General features: G+C 39.0%; 1 protein-coding gene across 2 annotated transcripts; it reads right to left on the reverse strand.

The window, feature by feature from the left end:
* Positions 1–232: 232 nt before the first annotated feature.
* LOC116295682 (uncharacterized) lies at positions 233–17,958 on the reverse strand. 2 transcript variants are annotated; one of them, XM_031703582.2, is made up of 14 exons: positions 15,523–17,958; positions 14,837–14,902; positions 13,715–13,859; positions 12,791–12,872; positions 12,493–12,562; positions 12,045–12,135; positions 11,087–11,277; positions 10,559–10,648; positions 10,003–10,091; positions 9,771–9,849; positions 8,720–8,869; positions 7,532–7,584; positions 7,150–7,207; positions 233–1,065 (listed from the first exon to the last, which is right to left on the reverse strand). In XM_031703582.2, exons 1-14 carry the CDS (start codon positions 17,821–17,823, stop codon positions 901–903), a joined length of 3,630 nt encoding a protein of 1,209 aa, XP_031559442.2. In that variant the 5' UTR covers positions 17,824–17,958; the 3' UTR covers positions 233–900. The 2 variants fall into 2 exon arrangements, with proteins under 2 accessions (XP_031559442.2, XP_088891553.1); XM_089035427.1 differs by lacking the exon at positions 233–1,065 and adding an exon at positions 6,689–7,016.
* Between the last annotated feature and the right edge of the window lie 1,616 nt (positions 17,959–19,574).

Below are 19,574 nucleotides of genomic sequence, written 5' to 3' on the forward strand. Positions count from 1 at the left end.
TGGTTACAGTGGTTCAAGTTGGCATTGCAGTGCAATGTGGGTGAGTGATTTAAATTAGGGGACATTTCCAAGATGGTGTCTATTTGTCCTCTAATATAAATATAGATTATAAATACATTAGGTTTTCACAGAATTTTTGTTTTATTATTTATTGTGTAACTTTAGGACTCATTTTTTGTGATTTCATAGTTGAGGTGCAATCTTTCACATAACCAAACAGACTTAGTCATAAGATTGTAAACTCATTTCAACTTTTATTTTCACCATTTATTGACTGGTTCTCACTTTTAACATTACTGATATTTTATTTTATTTCATTTTATTTTCATTTTTATACTAAACTATACCAGAGTACTTTAACAATGATAAATGAAAAAATATTTTTTTATTACCATTAGCAGTAGTTATTCTACCCTTTCGACAAACTAATTTTTGTCTTTGATAATAACTAGTGGTTACTAGTTGGGACTGCATGGATGGGTTGAAGACACACAGCATTTAAGTTCCAATTTTATTCACTAGTTTTTGTCTTTCTTTTCCTCAAAATGGGCCGTGTTTGAGAGTTACCAGAAAATTTTCAGAATTCTAGAGGACCACCTCGGCACAGCTTCATGTAGTTTTTAATAAATTATTATTATTATTTTTGCTTAGCAATGCTATGGAATTCCAAAAATATGTAGATAACCTCTATTACAAAATTAATGGCAGCTAATGAATTGATAACTAACCTGAATTCTGGGTAACTCTTAATAAAATATGAAAACATCAATCCCATTTGAATATATTACCATGTAAATCCTCCCAAGTCGACCTATGTCACTACATGGTTTACCTATATTGGATATTTGTCATTATCATGTCCTCACGTAGTTCTCACAAACTTACGCTTATCAAGCACTATCACGATGAATTCAAAAACGCATGCTCAGGTGAGAAATTCCATACTTTAACGGTCTTGTCGTAAGAACCTGAGACGATTCTGTAGTCATTGAACTGTAGACATGTGACACCATCAGTGTGACAGCGAAGGGTGAGAAGTCTCTGACCAGTCTCTAAACTCCACATCTGTATCCAACAAATGCAAAATGAATTACTCACCACAGCTAAAATAGAAATATTATCTAATGGTACTTTTATTACCAGAGAGAGATAGAGGGGGGGGGGGGGGGGGGTCATTTAAAAAATCGTGAGCAAGAGGGGGGCACAAAATGTGTTGCATAGCACTTTTCAAATAAACAAAATACATGGAAAAAAGGGAGAAAGAGGGTTAGATCATAGGTGTCATATGCTGCTAATGGGTTGTCTGTCATGGTTGTGAGTGCAACTGGTCGGGCACTGGTTTGAACACTGCGGACACCACATGTGAATTTTTTTTTATGTCCTTCTCTCCCTTGACACGGACTTTTCGCAGGTTCCCCAGTTTTCCTCCCTCCATAAAAATCAAAATGTGAGTCTAGTGATGTGTGCATAGAATATAGTAAATGTACGTAGTGGTAGTGTATGTAAGTGAAAGCAGGCCCACAGTGAAAGCTGCCAAAAAAATGCCTGTTTTGATAAAATAAAAATTATTATTATATTTCTTGTATGGGTTGAGCAGCAGTAAGGGGGACTCGCGGTCACCCCTCGGAATTACACGGATATTCCCCGTGCTCACGTAACAGCGTCCGAGTCGGGTATTACCCGCGCGCTGATTCCCTTACTGCTGCTGGGTACCGTAAATGGAGGTTAAGATATTTTGTTGGATATACGATGCATTAGAAGAGTGTATGGATTGTCCGCGCCTCGACAACCATGTTTCGACTACCTTTTCTACTGGTAGGCACAAAGTAGTATTTTTTTGTGTCCTCTGCGCTGGTAGCAAGCACCAGAAATGTCCATAGGGAAGTAGGTGGAGGCGAAATGCCTCTCCATGGTAGCAAGGGCCCCAAGAAATGCTATTGCGTAATATATATTTCAAAAGTGTCTCAGAATGTTAACAATAAGGTTAAATCTTTGTTAAGTATATATGGAAGAGTGTCTCAGAATGTTAACAATAAGGTTAAATCTTTGTTAAGTATACATGGAAACTATTCCAAAGAGTGTCTCAGAATGTTAACAATAAGGTTAAATCTTTGTTAAGTATATATGGAAACTATTCCAAAGAGTGTCTCAGAATGTTAACAATAAGGTTAAATCTTTGTTATATATGGAAACTATTCCAAAGAGTGTCTCAGAATGTTGACAATAAGGTTAAATCTTTGTTAAGACACTTTCGAAATAGTTTCCATATATACTTAACAAAGATTTAACCTTGTTGTCAACATTCTGAGACACTCTTTGGAATAGTTTCCGTGGTGTCTTAACAAAGATCCAACCTATGGAAGAGTGTATGGATTGTCAGTGCCTCGACTACCTTTTTTTGTGTTCCCAAAAGAGCGTATGCATGTTCCAAAGGAGTGTATGCTTGTTCCAAAAGATGTCTATAGAAGGGAGGCGATTCACCGCCCTTCCAACTTGCATCCAAAAAAAGAGTGCGACAGTTGTCCAACGAAGACCACGTTCGTAGCATTTGCTTCTACCCCTATATATAGAGATGGACTCCCAAGAGACTATTTCGACAACACTGCAAGAGATGGGAATACGTGCAAAGAGTAGGCTGCTAGCACATTTGCTACTGGACAATGCCCACGATGGAAACCTGCTGCCGGACATATCCAAATGCAACTACTTGCGTGGAAACGAAGGCCCTACGAGTTTGCAGCCGCTGCATGGGCTACCACCATTCGTAGACGACGTGTTTGTGTATGGGTTCGTTGCAGAACAAGACTTGTATGGGCGGGTGTGTAGAAATGCAAAGGCAATAGTATCCAAAATATCCATTGCAGCCACGGAAGCCTTTGGGGTGTTCCTACCAACCAGCATGGCGCACACATGCAGAAAAGGCAACATAGTAGAGCGCGTGTCCCATTTGTCCAACAAGTGGAATAGCCTGCACGGCGAACACGCAGCCACCTTCGTGGCCAAAGTAGACACCTCCGAATTGTCCATAGAAGTCGTAGACAAAAGCATTGCCAAGTTCGCTAGGCTATTGGATGCGCACGGATATGGCATCTATTCCGTCGACTACACACAGGATTTCTCTGGCACTTTGGACCGCAAGGCATTGGTGCGCAAACTGCGGCAAATGGGCTACAAAGAGCAAGGGGAAGCTGGTTGGCGCGAAGGCACCATTTTGGACAATACTCACCAGGTGGGCAGCCATGTTTGTACTTGGGTGGAAAAGGGCAAACGGACGAAAATATACAACAAAATAGTGTCGAACTTCGAGGCTGGAGAAGTGCAAAACCCAGTAGGCGCAAAGCTTGCCGAATATGTGGATTGCCCAAACGACCACCTGCGTAGAACTTTCCTGCACCCCGATGTGCAGAAAAGAGGTTGTACCCGCGTGGAAATATCCATCTACAGCAGGGATTTCTCCAAAGAACACACCAATGCCATTGCGGAAACCATAGCACCGCTAGAAGACATATTCGTGGTGCAGCCGCCAAAAAACATGTGGTTGGCACTTGCCGAACTCCTAGACAGATGCTGCTGCATTTGCTGCGAGGAAACGGGAGAAATATTCCTAGCTTGGTACTGCCACGCAGGAACGGGTAGGATAGCCGGTGTGCGAGTGCGGGGCAACGACAAATGGGAGCAATGCGTACTTTGGACCATAGCAGAGTTCGGTCTGCGCAGATGTCCCATATTCCGCATAGACGTAGGAGAATTGGATCCGGTGGAAATACTGCCGCTGCGCTGCTACACGAAAGATAGTCCTACCGTATTGGCGGAGTCCAAGTTTCCCACCCGCGTGCATGCGAATGCTCCTACTATCGCAGACTTCCTGCCTACGAGCGAACACGTGGAGTGGATATGGCGCACAAAGAAGGCGCAAAGGATCGGAGTAGAAAAGAGCGCCTTTGGCATTTTGGAAGTGCCTACGGACCGCAGAATATCCTTCCTGTCCAAAAGAAAACGACAGCAGCGCTTGGAAGACATACGGGACGATTTGGAAGGCGACGAGTGGGTCGAAGCCACGAAAAGATACCACGCAGAACTGTCGGAGCAAAGGCAGTCCATCCTGCGGCAAAAGGAAGAAGACAGGAAAGCCATAGAAAAAGAGTTGGAAAAATATAGGAAACTATTGGATAGGATTTCCAGAAGGACAGACAATCTACGCAAATTGTTCTTTGGAGAGGACGCAGCCAAGCGCTTTCTAGAGGATTCCGTGCCTCGCAAAATACATCGAATGCAAGAAATACCCGCAGGGGACTACAAAATACTAGGATACGCAGTACCCAAAAACGTAGATGCCGCTTGGCCTGCCAAAGGGCACCGAGTAGCTTTGCGCAGGGGGGCAAAAGAAACTTCCGTAGCATGGGCTGTGGATGCGTTGCTGGATGCATTTGCAGTCGGGAAGTTCGAAGCCAACGGCAACATACGCACTGCCATACCTGGAGAAGAAATATTGGTGGAGTGGGAAAACAACATAGCCACTGTCTTCGTGCCCGAAGGACCCGGTTTGGATACGTACTACGAATTGGCTAGGAAAATAGACCATTCGATACCCCGGAATCCAGGAAAGCTACTAGAAGTGCCGGCGCCGCCAAACAAAGAATGCGTGCAGGCTTTGCACATGCAGGAAGGCGAATACCAATGCTGGCGCTACGCAAAAGCCACATACAGGGGCAAAGAAAGGACCATCCTATTCCTATCCCCCCGATGCTCCCAATGCGTATTGGAGGGCTGCACGGTAGAACATGCAACCACGCCCGTTTGGGGACACTTTCTGCAGGCGCAAAAAATAGACTGGACATCTCCGCCGCCTTTGTACTGCAAAATAGGCAGGGAAAAGACCACCGCAAACAAAAGAAAGGATAGATTGGTGCACGTGTCCGCAAAGGGTGTCGATCTGGTAGACGCCCTTTCTACTCCATCTCCGGAATCTTAGAAGGCCTCTGTGGCCGTTCGGAAGGCCCCGGACGTTCGTAGTAGACAACCTTTTCCACTGGTTGCTGCATGCGCGCCCAAAGCAATGCTCCAATGCCAAAGATGGCAAATACTATATTCCCGGCTATTTGCCAGTCTATCTTCGTGGATATTTCCTCCACTTCGTCCTCTAGGTTTTCCTCGCTGTAGTAGCCATCCTCGTCGCTACCAGGTGGTTGTATCTTGGACGACAGCTCCGCACGAAGCTTTTCTAGATCGTCCACGCGGTCTAGCAATTCTTTTTTTGTGGTTGCAAGTTCGGCCAGCAATTCCTCCTTTGCTTTTCCTAGGTCGTCCAAAACAATGGCAAAGGAATCCTGCACTTCTAGAAAATGCTTCTGCAAATCTGTCGTAGGTGGCGTTTCTGGAATTGCAGGCGTCGCATTGTTTTCCTGCTCTATCCTGCGTATTTTGGGAATACCCACACCATACTTCTTGGCTACCTTTTGTAGCCCCATTCCATTCTTCCTGTCTTCCAAAAGGTCTGCGATCTCCTCTTTGGATAGTATCTTGGGTGTGGCCATATATGTAGGTAGATACGGAACATACCCTATGTTTGTCCATGGAATACCCTATGGATCCATATGGTAGATACCTGTTTGTCCACAGATATAGCATGTATCTGTACATAGCCATAGGCATAGCTGGATACATGCTAGGAAAACAGCGCACGATAGAAATCCTTTTGGATGTGGTAGGTGGCTTGTACAGAGCGCAGGAGACAATAGGCAACATTCGAATTCCGGGCTACGTAGCTGCACCATTGCGCGTGGCCCTACAAAGAAGGTAGAAGGGGCCTCCATTCTCTTCGGGCATTTTTGCAGACCTTCTCGAAAAGGGGTCTTAGTATTTATTGTTGATTGTTAACAAACAACAATAAAAATAAGTAGAGATCCAAAACTCTTGCGCAAACCAACGCACATCTTTTTTGGAACACGCATACACTCTTTTGGGGACACGCATACACTCTTTTGGAACACGGATTGGTATCTTTTGGAACAAGCATACACTCCTTTGGAACATGCATACGCTCTTTTGGGAACACAAAAAAAGGTAGTCGAGGCACTGACAATCCATACACTCTTCCATAGGTTGGATCTTTGTTAAGACACCACGGAAACTATTCCAAAGAGTGTCTCAGAATGTTGACAATAAGGTTAAATCTTTGTTAAGTATATATGGAAACTATTTCGAAAGTGTCTTAACAAAGATTTAACCTTATTGTCAACATTCTGAGACACTCTTTGGAATAGTTTCCATATATAACAAAGATTTAACCTTATTGTTAACATTCTGAGACACTCTTTGGAATAGTTTCCATATATACTTAACAAAGATTTAACCTTATTGTTAACATTCTGAGACACTCTTTGGAATAGTTTCCATGTATACTTAACAAAGATTTAACCTTATTGTTAACATTCTGAGACACTCTTCCATATATACTTAACAAAGATTTAACCTTATTGTTAACATTCTGAGACACTTTTGAAATATATATTACGCAATAGCATTTCTTGGGGCCCTTGCTACCATGGAGAGGCATTTCGCCTCCACCTACTTCCCTATGGACATTTCTGGTGCTTGCTACCAGCGCAGAGGACACAAAAAAATACTACTTTGTGCCTACCAGTAGAAAAGGTAGTCGAAACATGGTTGTCGAGGCGCGGACAATCCATACACTCTTCTAATATGTCATTGTCTCGTCCGTATCGCCCTCCATAAACGTTGTAAAGGCAAAGTCAGCATCCAGGCGATCCAACACCTGAGTTCTCAGTTTGCGCACAGTCTTATTTCTAATGCTCGTGATGGCGTCCATCTATATGTAAAGGATATCTTAACCTCCATTTACGGTACCCAGCAGCAGTAAGGGAATCAGCGCGCGGGTAATACCCGACTCGGACGCTGTTACGTGAGCACGGGGAATATCCGTGTAATTCCGAGGGGTGACCGCGAGTCCCCCTTACTGCTGCTGGTTGACTACCAAGTGAATCCCTGAATGGTCCCTAATTTTGAGCAAAAAAAGGTAATTTAATATTGAGTTTCCATGGAAAATAATACCATGAATGAGATGAGCACAGGACTGGTAAGAATCTGCCTAACGCTGTTATTATAATAAATATTTCATTACTGCAATACCTTTAGGGTCTTGTCATCACCAGCACTAACAATTCTCCAGCTGTCTGACTGTAAGCACCTGAGAATTAAATCATATGGACAAAGTGATGAAAATATTTTGTATTACGTATGTATGAAATAATAATGGACAACACCACTTAGCTTTCAGACCACACGTCATTATCTTGAGTATAAAAATTTATCTTAGAGTTGCATCTAGTATTATTCAATTTATTTCCTCATCCAAAAAACATTAAACAAAGAAATGATACTCTTGGGAATGACACATTGGTCTACGATAAAAGAAACTGAACTGGGTTTAACTAGTTTTTAGATCCCTCAAACAGATTACTTAGACTGAAGAGGTCTTGTGTTTAAGACTGTACAATCAATTGATTCCTACCTGATGACACCAGTGTGTCCTTCTGATCTTATCCAGTCCAGAGTACCAATACACTACAAAAAAAAAGCCAAAAAAGATTTAGAATCAGATAAAAGTGTCTGATCTCTTCCTAACATCATAAATTACATATTAACAAAGGATATTGATCTTGATATATGCATCTCTTATTCCGTACCCATTTAAAAATGAATTATTTAATAACTAACAGACCTTATTCATGGTGTGGCAATGTTTTCCCAATTCAGTGCGACAAACCAGAGGATTCATTTTCTTTTGTTTTTACCCTTCAAAAAATTCATGAGTATCCCAAAGGATACAAAAGGAATAACATTCATATCTTGACTTTTTTCAAAACAATAGCTGTTTATTCCCATAGAGGTTTGTCACATTCAATTGTCACACCACAAATAAGGTGTATTGTAAAAATTAACATTTATTTAAAGCCGTTGACCATGTGCTTCATGTTTCGCTGTAATAGCTTTGGAAAAAATAATTCAAAAGTATAAGTAGTACTGTCATACTAGATTAACTTTTTTTGCTTAAAAAGAATATATTCTATATTGCAGTTTTAAGCACTAGAGGGATTTTTTGTGCGAGAGGGTGATGAACAGGAGGCAGTCGACTAGAGTATCCTGTATCCTTAACCATCTGGCTGGTTCCCACATCACAGACAACCTTTTTTCTTCACTGAGTAAAGGCTCAAGTACTGTCAACTGGGTTTGCATATGTGATTTTTAGGGCCATAGCTAACTCCCTTTAAGAGTTGTACTCCATAAATCATCGTAAAATATAATTATCATTGTGATCTCCCTAGATGAGCCGTTAAGCGTGGTTTTCACTAGCGACATAAGCATAAGCATAAACACAGACATAAGCATATCAAGCCCACTCACTTCTCTTTTAACGTCCTAACTGCGACATAAGCACAAGCATAAGCATAAGCACAAGGATCAAAGCAATCCCCTTGTTTTTAATATGCTTCTGCTTGTGCTTATGTTGCCTTATGTCATAGTGAGGACATGTTCTTATGCTTATGCTTATGTCATAGTGAAAACCATGCTTTATACTTGGAGTAAATGATTAGAAAATATATGGTTAAATAAAAAAAAAAGATTCATAGCCAAGGGATAATGTGTGTGCAATGATGCATATGTGCAGTGCAATTAACTATGGTCTGACCCATGATACCTTTCCAGTTGCCAAGTCCCAGAACTTCAAGTTATGATCCAGAGATCCACTTATGACCTTCCTGCCATCTTGGGTCAGGTTAAGACAGGTAACAGCATCATGATGACCTGCTAGGGTCATTAAACATTCACCTTCATCAAGACTCCAAACCTGACAAGAAACATATTATCATACTAGTTAGTCGAAGAAAGGATATTAGATACTAAGTTACACAACACTTTTGAGTTGTATACCATGGAATATGTTTCCAGGAGGCATTTAAGTCTATTTTTTTGCTGCAATTTTCATAAACATGGGAACTCTGTGTCTGCAAGCGGCACACTGAAATTTTTTTTGCTGCCATCAATCAAAAATATGAAAGGTACCAACTGATAGGGTTTGATTGATGGCAGCAAAAAACCAAATTTCAGGGTGTAGCTTGCAGTCGACACAGAGTACGCATGTTTGTGAAAATTGCAGCAACATGTACACACAAGCCTTCAGGTGAGCACACATGTACAGCTACTTCAAAAAAGGTTGTTAAAGGTTTTGTTGTATGCTGTATACCAATATTGCACCATCATGGGTGATGTGAATGCAATCAGCCAAAGGTCACAAAAAATATGGAATTTCTCCAAACTTTTTCTCCACGTTTTTTTTTTTGGAATAATTTCTTCTCTGCTGACATTATTTTCAAGAGTATTAAAGTGAATACACAGTAATGCATTTCATGCTTAGTAAGCAACATGCAACAAGCAGCAAAATTTTGACTCTTTTATCCCACACCATCCAGGGAATACATAGGTCACAATGACTGTTCCCGGAAGCAACTAATATTAGACTATTAGACTGAAATATTATCAACTAATAGTATATATATTGGCTTTCCTTCATTCTGATTGGCTGTATTTTCAATAAAGTAGGATAAATAATAAAAAAAATAAATGGACACTTGCAATAAGTGGGTTTTCCTGTGACTAATATATCCCTAATATCACCTAATATTATTTTAAGCTAATAATATATAGAAAGAATAAGCAATTTAAATTGTATATTTTCTTTTTAATCTCACCTTTATAGTGTTGTCATAAGAACCTGATACAATTTTATTGTCATCAAACTGAACACAGAGGACTGCTGCATTATGCCCTCTAGAAATTAAAATATTGAAATCAGACAAGGGGCTGTACAGGTAGAGACAAGACAGTACACACAATGGGAGGACCGAATGGAAATAATTTAGAAAAGATAGTTAGGTAAATGTTGTGTCATTGCTAATATTGACTCACAACGGTTTAGTGTACCTTAGAGTTAATTCACACTGTCCTGTCTTGAGGTCCCAGACTTTCAGAGTCTTGTCATATGAACCACTTACAACCTTTTCATCATCAACCTGCAGAATGACGGCATATAAAAAGATGAATTTAATGTAGAATCATAAATTTCCTTAGTTTACTTTTTTCCTTTTTTTTCTTTCCTTTGTTTATTTGCAGCACCTTCCTTTTTTCATCCATCCATCCATCCATCCCTCCCTCCCTCCCTCCCTCCCTTCTTTATTTCATTCCCCTCCTTATTTCCTTCCTCCTATCATTCCCTCCTCTCTCCTTTCCTTTCCTCTCCTTTCCTTTCCTCTCCTTTCCTTTCCTTTTCTTTCTCTCCTCTCCTCTCCTCTCCCTCCCTTCCTGACTAGCCAATAGGAATGGTTTAAAAGGTGTTTTTTAAGACAACTGCCAATATATTTTAGCCAGACACTGTCTGTGACAGGCCATTTTTCAAATGTTGTTTTTGTCCTCCCCTAACAACCAAAAATAACAATAATTGTTTTAATAATAAAAAAGTGAAAGATTTGAGAGATCTCACCTGTAAACACCTGACTGTATGCATGTGACCAACCATAGTCACTTTACAAGATGCTCCACTCCAGTAAGACTCAAATGACAAGTCCCATACCTATTAATTATAATATATCAAATATACAAGGAATGGTTAATTAGGTCTTTCCCTCAATCAAAAGGTTTTGGAAATCTATTTAAAATAACTGACTCATTATAATTCTTGCTTTCTAATTGGCTCGAGGAACATGCTTTATAACAGCACAATGCACAAACGCACATTTCTTTATGATGAAAAGATATATGGATACAATGCACGCAAAGAATGACACATGGTCTCGAATGGGTAAATATACACCAAGTCGAATTCCATTTATTTGATCTGTTAGTTAGCCATAAATTGACTTAGATTAGTCAAAATATTATTTCAAAATTGCCATTTTAACTTGTCGATGGAAGTTTAATGCTGCAAACTTATATCTTATTTTTCAACTTTATCATCCAAGAATTTAATAAATTGTTAATGCACTATTAATAATATTAATACTATTATTACCTTAATGGATCTGTCAACAGACCCACTGACAAGTCTATTACCATTCAGATTCAAGCAGCGTACAGTCCCTGAGTGTCCAGCTAGTGTCAGGACAGCATGGCTATCATCACGACTAAGGTCCCAGACCTTGATTGTCTTATCAGTTGAGCCACTTACAATACGAGTGTCGTCAAATTGCACACAAGATATGCCTGCCAAGTGTCAAAAAAAAAAAAAAGAGGTAAAAAAATAAAAATGAGGTCAGAAAAATAAAAATAAGGTCAAAAAAAACAATAAAAATGAGGTCAAAAATTTAAAAAAAATGAGGTCAAAAAATAAAAAATAAAAATGAAGTCAAAAAAATAATAGAAATGAGAAATCAATTAAAATACTAAGCACACTTTTAGATGATAAAGAACTAAGTGTGTTGTATTAGCAAACTGAGCATAGTGCTGATGCCATCTACAGCACAATGACAACCTCTGCAGCACATACAGGATTTGCAAAAACGTATTAGGAAACTACATGAAAACTGCAATGTATTTTGATCTTTCTATGAAATATACAAATAGAACAGCTCTTTTTTCCACCATGTTCCCTGAAATCAGGTTTACATGTAAATAGACCTGTTTTGTGGTGATCAAATGTTTTCTATTTAACAAACAAAACAGCTTTTTCCGTGCTCTTTTCACTAATAATGAACAGTTTTTGACCAATCAGCATGCATGTTCTATCCTAACTATAGAATAATACATACCACATCTCATTCCCTAGAGTAACATTTTTTTCGAAAAAAGACATGTGAATATGGAGACTTGTATCTCAAACAAAGAATCCTATTCTCAAGGGTATGACTTATGGTGTGAAATGAGAAAATATTGCACCACAATGAATGAAATTTATTCTTTTTTTTAAATATGCCATTTAGAGCCACAACCAATATAACAGTAGATAATACTAAAGAATTATTATCACTCACCTTGTGTGTGTCCTTCAAATGTTCTAACTTTACATCTTCCATTCAACCAGTTCTTTCTGAGGAGGTATCTTTCGGCAAACATCTTCTTCCACTAAAACAAAACAATTTCAAGGAAAGATGTAATAGAGTGCAAACAATTAATCCATGAAACACTAATTACTAAATAGTACAAAATAGTGCTAGTTAAACAATAGAAAACAATGGAATTTGCATGAAATTGTGCTATTTAGTATCACTAAAGTTTCACGGTTATATTGTTTGCACTCTAGCAGCTTAACATGCAGGAATCATTTATTTTCTGGCAGAAAAGAAAATCTAGATTTTCATGCATGCTAATCAAGAGATTCAATGGCATGTTTCATTGGCCGAGTATGCCCTAGGAAACCTAGAGATTCCTAAAAATGTTGGCTATTACCAAAATCAAGAAGGATTAGACTAATATACTCACCTGGACAGTGCCGCAAGGCAATATCATCTGTTTTTCTTCAGTTTTTCGGGATAACTGCCATTCATTGCTCCTAAATAATTCAATAAAATTTTATCACTTGCTGTACAGGGCCCGGTTGTACGAAGGGTGGATAGCACTATCAGACGGATAAATTCTTATCAAATAAATACTGTTATCAAATAAATTTATCCACTCGATAACATTTATCCATAGCGCTATCCACCCTTGGTTCAACAGGGCCCAGACTAATAAATTCTTGGCTAACAGATGTTAATTCGAATAATAATTATTTTCATACTTGCACAATTCTTTCCAGATCAATGGATTGCTTGCCAAGCTGTTCCAGAATCTGTTGACTTGACTACATCTACAAAGGCTTTCTGAAAGACACAACAAATATTACATAAGATTCCGCACCCTTGTTGGTACATCAGATATGCATATCCAGTGTTGAGCCCATGACTATAAAAAAGTTATTATTACCAGTGAGAGCAGAGAGGCAAATATTCCCAACCTCCATGCTACCCATGAAAAAATAACTAGTGGCATAGGGATAGAGTGCTTGCACTAAACCAGTGAAACTTATACTAATTTTTAGCACTAAATAGTGATAACTAAACAATAGAAAACAAAGGATTCTGTATGAAATAGTACTAATTAGTACTAATTATTGTGCACGGGTTTAGTGCATGCACTTTAAGAGTGCTCGCATCTGACTAATGTGACTCAGGTTTGATTCCCAGACTCAGTATTATAAATATGTGAGTAAGGTTGCTTGTTGGTTCTCTCTTGTTTTCAAGGACTTTCTCTTTTTTCTCTGGTTTTCATTCCTCCACAAAATTCAACTTCTACATTCTAACAGCCAACTTTTGATATTCTGGTTGAGTGATCAAGCACAAAACATTTCAAGTTGAGGCTCTGGGGAAACAATAGCATAATTGTGATCATTCTTTTGTTTCCCCAGATCCTTGACTCAGATTGTTTTGAGCTAGATCACTTAACCAGAATATCAAAAGTTGGCTATTGGAGTTCAGTGGAAGAAAAACCACCCTGTCATTAATTTGCATTAAAATCCATCTCAAGCAACATGCCTGATGAAGACCAGTGGCTCTAATCGAAACTTCGCCTTGTTTCAAAATAGTTCCAGTAAGTGACTATTTTTTTTCTTTATTTTCCATCATTATTATAATCTATTTATTAGAATAGTTTATGTTTAAAATACCTGGATCTAAGTATGACATAACAGCATTGGTCACTGTATGTGGTAACCATTCCAACATGTCTTGACAATTCGACGGACAGGTCTTGTGAAGGACTGGCTCCATAATGACAGAAAGAAGGTGCATTTGAGGTAATTCACACTGCTCCTACACATAACAACAAATTACAGAAATTATTGATTAAGGAATGTAATAGCAATGGCAATTTGTGTGTGGGAAGGTAGGTTTGCGAGGGGATCTTTGTAAACTCTACAGAATTTCAGGTAAATCTGGGATACCTGTGGCAAAGAAATCAATAAGCACAATAATAGGAACTCAAAATTTGAGCAGGTTTTTTAAATTTAAGACTATTAAAAGCTTGAAGTATGAACGCAGCTGTGACACTGTGTATTCCATGGTGAGACTGATAACATTGCGCAAGAATTTACTCTCCATCCAATCAAATACCCGAAACCAACATGAAGATGGTGCAGACGCCGTCACTCCAAGGTCACGGCACGGCCCTATAGAATGTGTAGTTCCAGAAATCATCCATACCCACCCCACAGAGGAATTTGGAATTTCCGAAGAGTAGGGGGGTCAGAGAAAGAACAAAAATTACAGAGTTTGTATGGAAGAAAATTGGAATTTCTGGGGGGTAGCTGGTGTCTTAAAAAAATTCCTCCGTGAGATGGGTATGGATAATTTTTGGAACTACACAATTTACACTTAGGCCGGGTTCAGACGTTGATCTTTTGCAGTGTCGAATTTAATTGGAATTGAAGTCAACTCAAATTCATTGAAATTCGACGTCCGTTTCAAACGTTGATTTTAATGTTGCTGGTCGCAATTGACAAAAACCAAAAACTGCTGAAATCTTGAGCCTTTTTAATTTATGCATTAGATTCGGCTCAACAAAAGATAGACATTTGAATCAACGCCAGTCTTTTGCCGTTTCGCACAACTCATGCAGTTGACTTTAATTCTTTGCCGACCTTAATTAAATCTGTCGATTTCAAATGATTCAAACGTCACTCTTCTCATGCACTAAATGTAAATAATTAGATTCGGCGCGGCAAAAGATTGATGTCTGAAGCGGGCCTTACACTTACAAGTACAACTGATATTTTCTTAAGAATTCTTACCAAAAGTTTCTTGATTAGTATATTTTTCTGTTCATCATTGAATTCTGAAAACCAGTTCAAAATAGTCTGTGGACCAAAACATATTGTAATGAATTATTGTTTAAGTGAATTAGTTATACTTCAAGATTAGAAGGCTTAAAATAGTGGCCAGTCTTTGGACAATGTCTGGACAGAATGTCAACTTGTCTAGTCAAATCTTTGCCTTGTCGATCATTTTGACCAGTATTATAATTGAGCCAGCAACAGGGTATGACTACTTTGGCTGCTGATGATGACTGGCGACTGACTGGCCATTTTTTTTCTAAGCAATGATGTTAAGATACAAAAACACACAGCATCAAGACAACTGCCAATGAGAGGTATCTTTGAGCAGAGGTGCTTCATGTTGGTTTAAGCCTGTGTTCAAGGGTTTTTCTCTGAATTTTTTGGAATTTTCCCCCTGCAAAAATTAGCTTCTTAGTTTGAATTTGAACTGGTATCGAAAGCTTAATCAGGAGGCAATGGTTTGGAAGACCTTAGCAATTACTCAATGTCCTTTGACCAAAAATACATTCCCTTTTTTAATTTTGTTTTGACAGCTGCATAACCAAAATTAATTATAACAACTAATCCCTATAACACAGACTTTGCTTATTAATCACTATTAACATCCTTGAAAATTTTAAGCAAAGAAAAAAAAGACATACTTCTGTTTGATACTTAAAATGTGGCCCATCAACTTTTGGCTTGCCTTGTTTAAGCACTATTCGTCTTGTCTGCTGTAAACTGCTTCCTAGAATGTTTTTACTTTTATTTTCTGGTATTTTGTTTCCACCTGAAGACTTTAGAGGTACTCTAGAGGAGAAATTTGAATTAACACTTTTAATTTTTGGTAGAATATTTTCATCTTTTGATATTGATTTCCCTTCGTCTGATGTTGCCATGTTTGATGGTAGTGAAGGATCACCAATCGTATTCTTCTCTGCAGCGGATGTTTCATCTTTTTCTTCTGATTCAGGTGCTGAATCATTTGTCATCGTACACAATATCTCTGATGTGTTTGAATTATCTTCACTTTGGGAAAGTGGATTTTCCTTGACATAAATACTATCTTTTAACTCCTCAATAATCAGATCTGACAAAGTACTTGGAGATTGAAGTTTGGTTTCAGCTTGGAAATTGATTCTGCCTTCCTTAGAAAAATCAGTGACTTGATCCTCTATTTTTATACAGTAGATTCTAGTTTCTGATGCTTGACTGCTTTCTGGACTTTCCTTCGTCTGTGCCATACTATGTTCATCATATTCCTTGGGTGATTCAATATTTTTAGTATTCCCTTTAGCAAGACTATCTGGTATTTCTCTAATGATATCTAGCTTTGCATAAGCTGTTCTTTTGTCAGTCGCACATATTTCATTCAACGAATTCAAATGTACTGAGTCCAAAGCACTTGCATCTGAGCTACTAATTATCTCTTGGCTTTCCAAAATTACTTGTCCATTATCTGATGATGAAAGCATAGATTCAGATAACTGATGAATGTCTTTTTTCAGTGTGTCTGGTTGACTAATGTTTTCTTGATGTTGTGATGCTGTGATGAGATGTTGTGAAGACGGACTAGTGACCTCATTAAAGGGGTCTTTAACCATAAAACATTCTTTCATTGACACAATAGCACAATTATTGGCACTCTCATCTAAATCCTTTGAAATGTTCTCTGTATTGTTTCTGTTTTCCTCACTGCATTGTTCTTTTTCAGCAAAAAATTCATTATCCAGCAAATCGGATTGCAACGTCAAGGATAACCCTTCAGTGTCATCACACATTTTAGCATCCAGACATAAATTTGAATGTAAAGTATCTGAAATTCCAATATTTCCAACAACGTCTATGTCAGTATTATCATCTCTTGTTTGCTTTATTGAACACTTACTACACACATCCAAATCTTTCACATCATTTGGCAATATTGCCCTCGGAATACATCCATCTTTACCAACTATAGAATAATTATTTCCTGAACTCTTAAAGAAGTGAATAACCCCTATTGTTAATCCGTTCTGGTTTTTTATTTGGTTGGTTCCAGATAGTAGTGGTGTACTTTTGCCCATTCTGAGTTCACTCCCATCTGATTTAAACTCTTTGAGGCACAACTTTGAGGAGTCGAATCCACTAAAAGTAGCGGTTTTTCTAAGACCACAAATTCTTTTCTGCTTCTGAGGCGGGGAAAAAGCCTCGTAGGAATGATTCGCAGCTAATAAGCGCTTCTTGCGGGGCCAACTATTGTAGCTCGGGCCTGAGAAACTCTTATTTTTCGGCTTACAGCCACAAAGAAGGCCTTGACAGCTTGGGCTACAGACGTCAGGAACAGGTCTTTCATTCAAAGACAACAAACTCAATGGCAAAGACAATGAACTTCTGACACTTCCTTTTAACTGTTCCTCTTGTTTTAAGCTCATTTGTTTTGCCATTTCACTTACCAATAGAGTAGAACTAGCAGTAGTATTAGAGCATTTTCGACCAAATCCAGCAAAGTCGTGAAAATTCCCTGTTGCTGTTTGACAACTCGTCGAAGTTGGGTCTGCGTTTTCCTTATTATTATCTTCCTGTAAACTCGAATTTGCATCACTGGCAAAATGTTTTAACTTCTTTCTTTTCAAATAGTTAAAGCTCCTTGTCTTTCTTATCCCCGATTTTGTTTTTGTTTTGTAAAAAGAGTTCAGTTTAATTCCAGCGGAATTCAACACAGGAACCTCTTGTTCTTCACTTCGTAGTACACTCAGCGATGGACTTTTAACTCCTTTTCCTGCTTCTTCGAGGCTTTCAGCTTTATTTTCCCTGTTACTTTTTGCCTTTCTAGTAAACCAAGCAACTTTTTCCCAGACTTTTGAGCGGGTTTTTGAGCGTCTTTTCGATGAACTTCTACACTTCGAGTCCGGCTCGTTGGACGCGTTTGCTGGCTGCAAGTCAACACCCGCTACTTCACTTGAGCTAATAATATTCTCCATTGCTATTTTAGGCCGATTTATACATAAAATGGGCGAGGTTTCTGAAATACTGTAAGGTTTCTTCAATTTTTTTTCGCTACTGACTGCAGCTTTTAGTGAGAATGATCAATCACAAATAAACCACCTTCCGATCGATCGGCCATGTAATATTATTACTTTAACGAGACCCGATTACTGTACGATGAAATATCGATTACAGTGATTATCTGGATCGGCACGTCTCAGGCTTTCGTGATTGTAATTTATTTTCTGTTTTTATCTTTTCATGACCAATTTTTAAGAATCTTAAGTTCTTTGGAAAGCTAATAACTTCGAAATTCATTTAGCTTTCAGTTCGGGAAGGGAATGACGCGCCCATCTATTCGACTCGGACTTCGGAGGTTATAAATAACTGCGTCGAATCTTTTGATTCAAGTTACTATGTTATTTTAAGAGTCTTATTTCAGTCTGTTATAAAAAAGCCCCAAAATAATCGACCATTATACATATACCGCGCTTTCTATAAATATGACAAGCTAAAAAAGGGGGAGTGTTTTTTAATGCGCGCAATCCTGGTTTTGTACAAAAGTCCGTATACTTATTGATGGGTTGCAAGCATTCCCAAGAGAGTTAAAAGACAAAAACATGGCGGCCATTGTGGTATTAACAATGGATGCTAATGAGAAATATTTTGTTGAATGGTACCAACATGGCCGCGATGACGTAACGTGCAAGCGAAGAATTCCGCGCGCGTTGATTTGGATCAGAACGAATCAATACGGAGGTAGATCGAGCCATGCACATATTAGTGGCCGGAGAAATCACTCCTTTCTGGTGGCAGCGGAGTTGGGGGCTAGCCGCTATAGAGTGAACTTGAGCGGTATATTTAATAGAGGGACCTAACTCCATTTCCCAGCCCCTATATTGACCAAATCCCATAGTCACAGCCTATTGCTGAAGCATCAATCCCATTCCCTTTTTCATTGTCTTGTTTGACCAGTGCATAAATCCCATTTTTCCAGTCCAAGAAAGGCGAATACCCTGCAGCTCCCATTTTACCCCTTTACCTCTGAATAGCCTCTTTCACCTTGATGCTCTTCGCCGATTAGCTGTAATATAGCGCAAAAGTTGAATTCCGCGAACTTGTCCGTGGCCAAATTTAAGAATTGCTCCCTCCGCTGCCCCTCCACTCACACATATGTCACGATCGGTACCCCGCGCTACGCCAATACTTAGAGTGTGCTTTGCCAGTATCTTATTTTCCCCAGACTATGAAATGTTTTAGACATTAATTGCATGTTGAAGTGCAGCATATAGCTGAAGCAATTATTGCATGAGGCTGACTGAAAATAATTTTATGTGGCGAACGAGCAATTATTTACCGCGGTACCGAGGCAGACAGAGAGGCAAATGATTGATCGCGGGACCGGCTAACGAATCACGATACTTTGCAATAACTGAAAATTTATCCATTGTCGATACTATCAGGTTTGTGGTACAAGATTTGAATTCCACTGGGAAAACTGCTGCAACGATGATTGGTTCGCTATATAGTCTTATTGTGCACACTGCTGACCAGGACTTTTACGTATACAGCACGGAAATGACGTCGACATTCGAAACACTCCCGGCGCGCGTGTGCGTGTTACAGGAACGACATGGCACTAAAATCATACCCGCGATTTTTTTTTTGGGGGGGGGCAGAGTCAAACGAAAGTTAATTTCTTCAAAGACCCTATCAAAGTTGATTAGCGTACTGTTCACTAATTAGC

This window comes from Actinia tenebrosa, unplaced genomic scaffold (assembly GCF_029948245.1).
Source record: "Actinia tenebrosa isolate PJP-AT-01 unplaced genomic scaffold, QUT_ActTen_1.0 PGA_scaffold3__52_contigs__length_22856419, whole genome shotgun sequence".
Lineage (NCBI taxonomy): Eukaryota > Metazoa > Cnidaria > Anthozoa > Actiniaria > Actiniidae > Actinia > Actinia tenebrosa.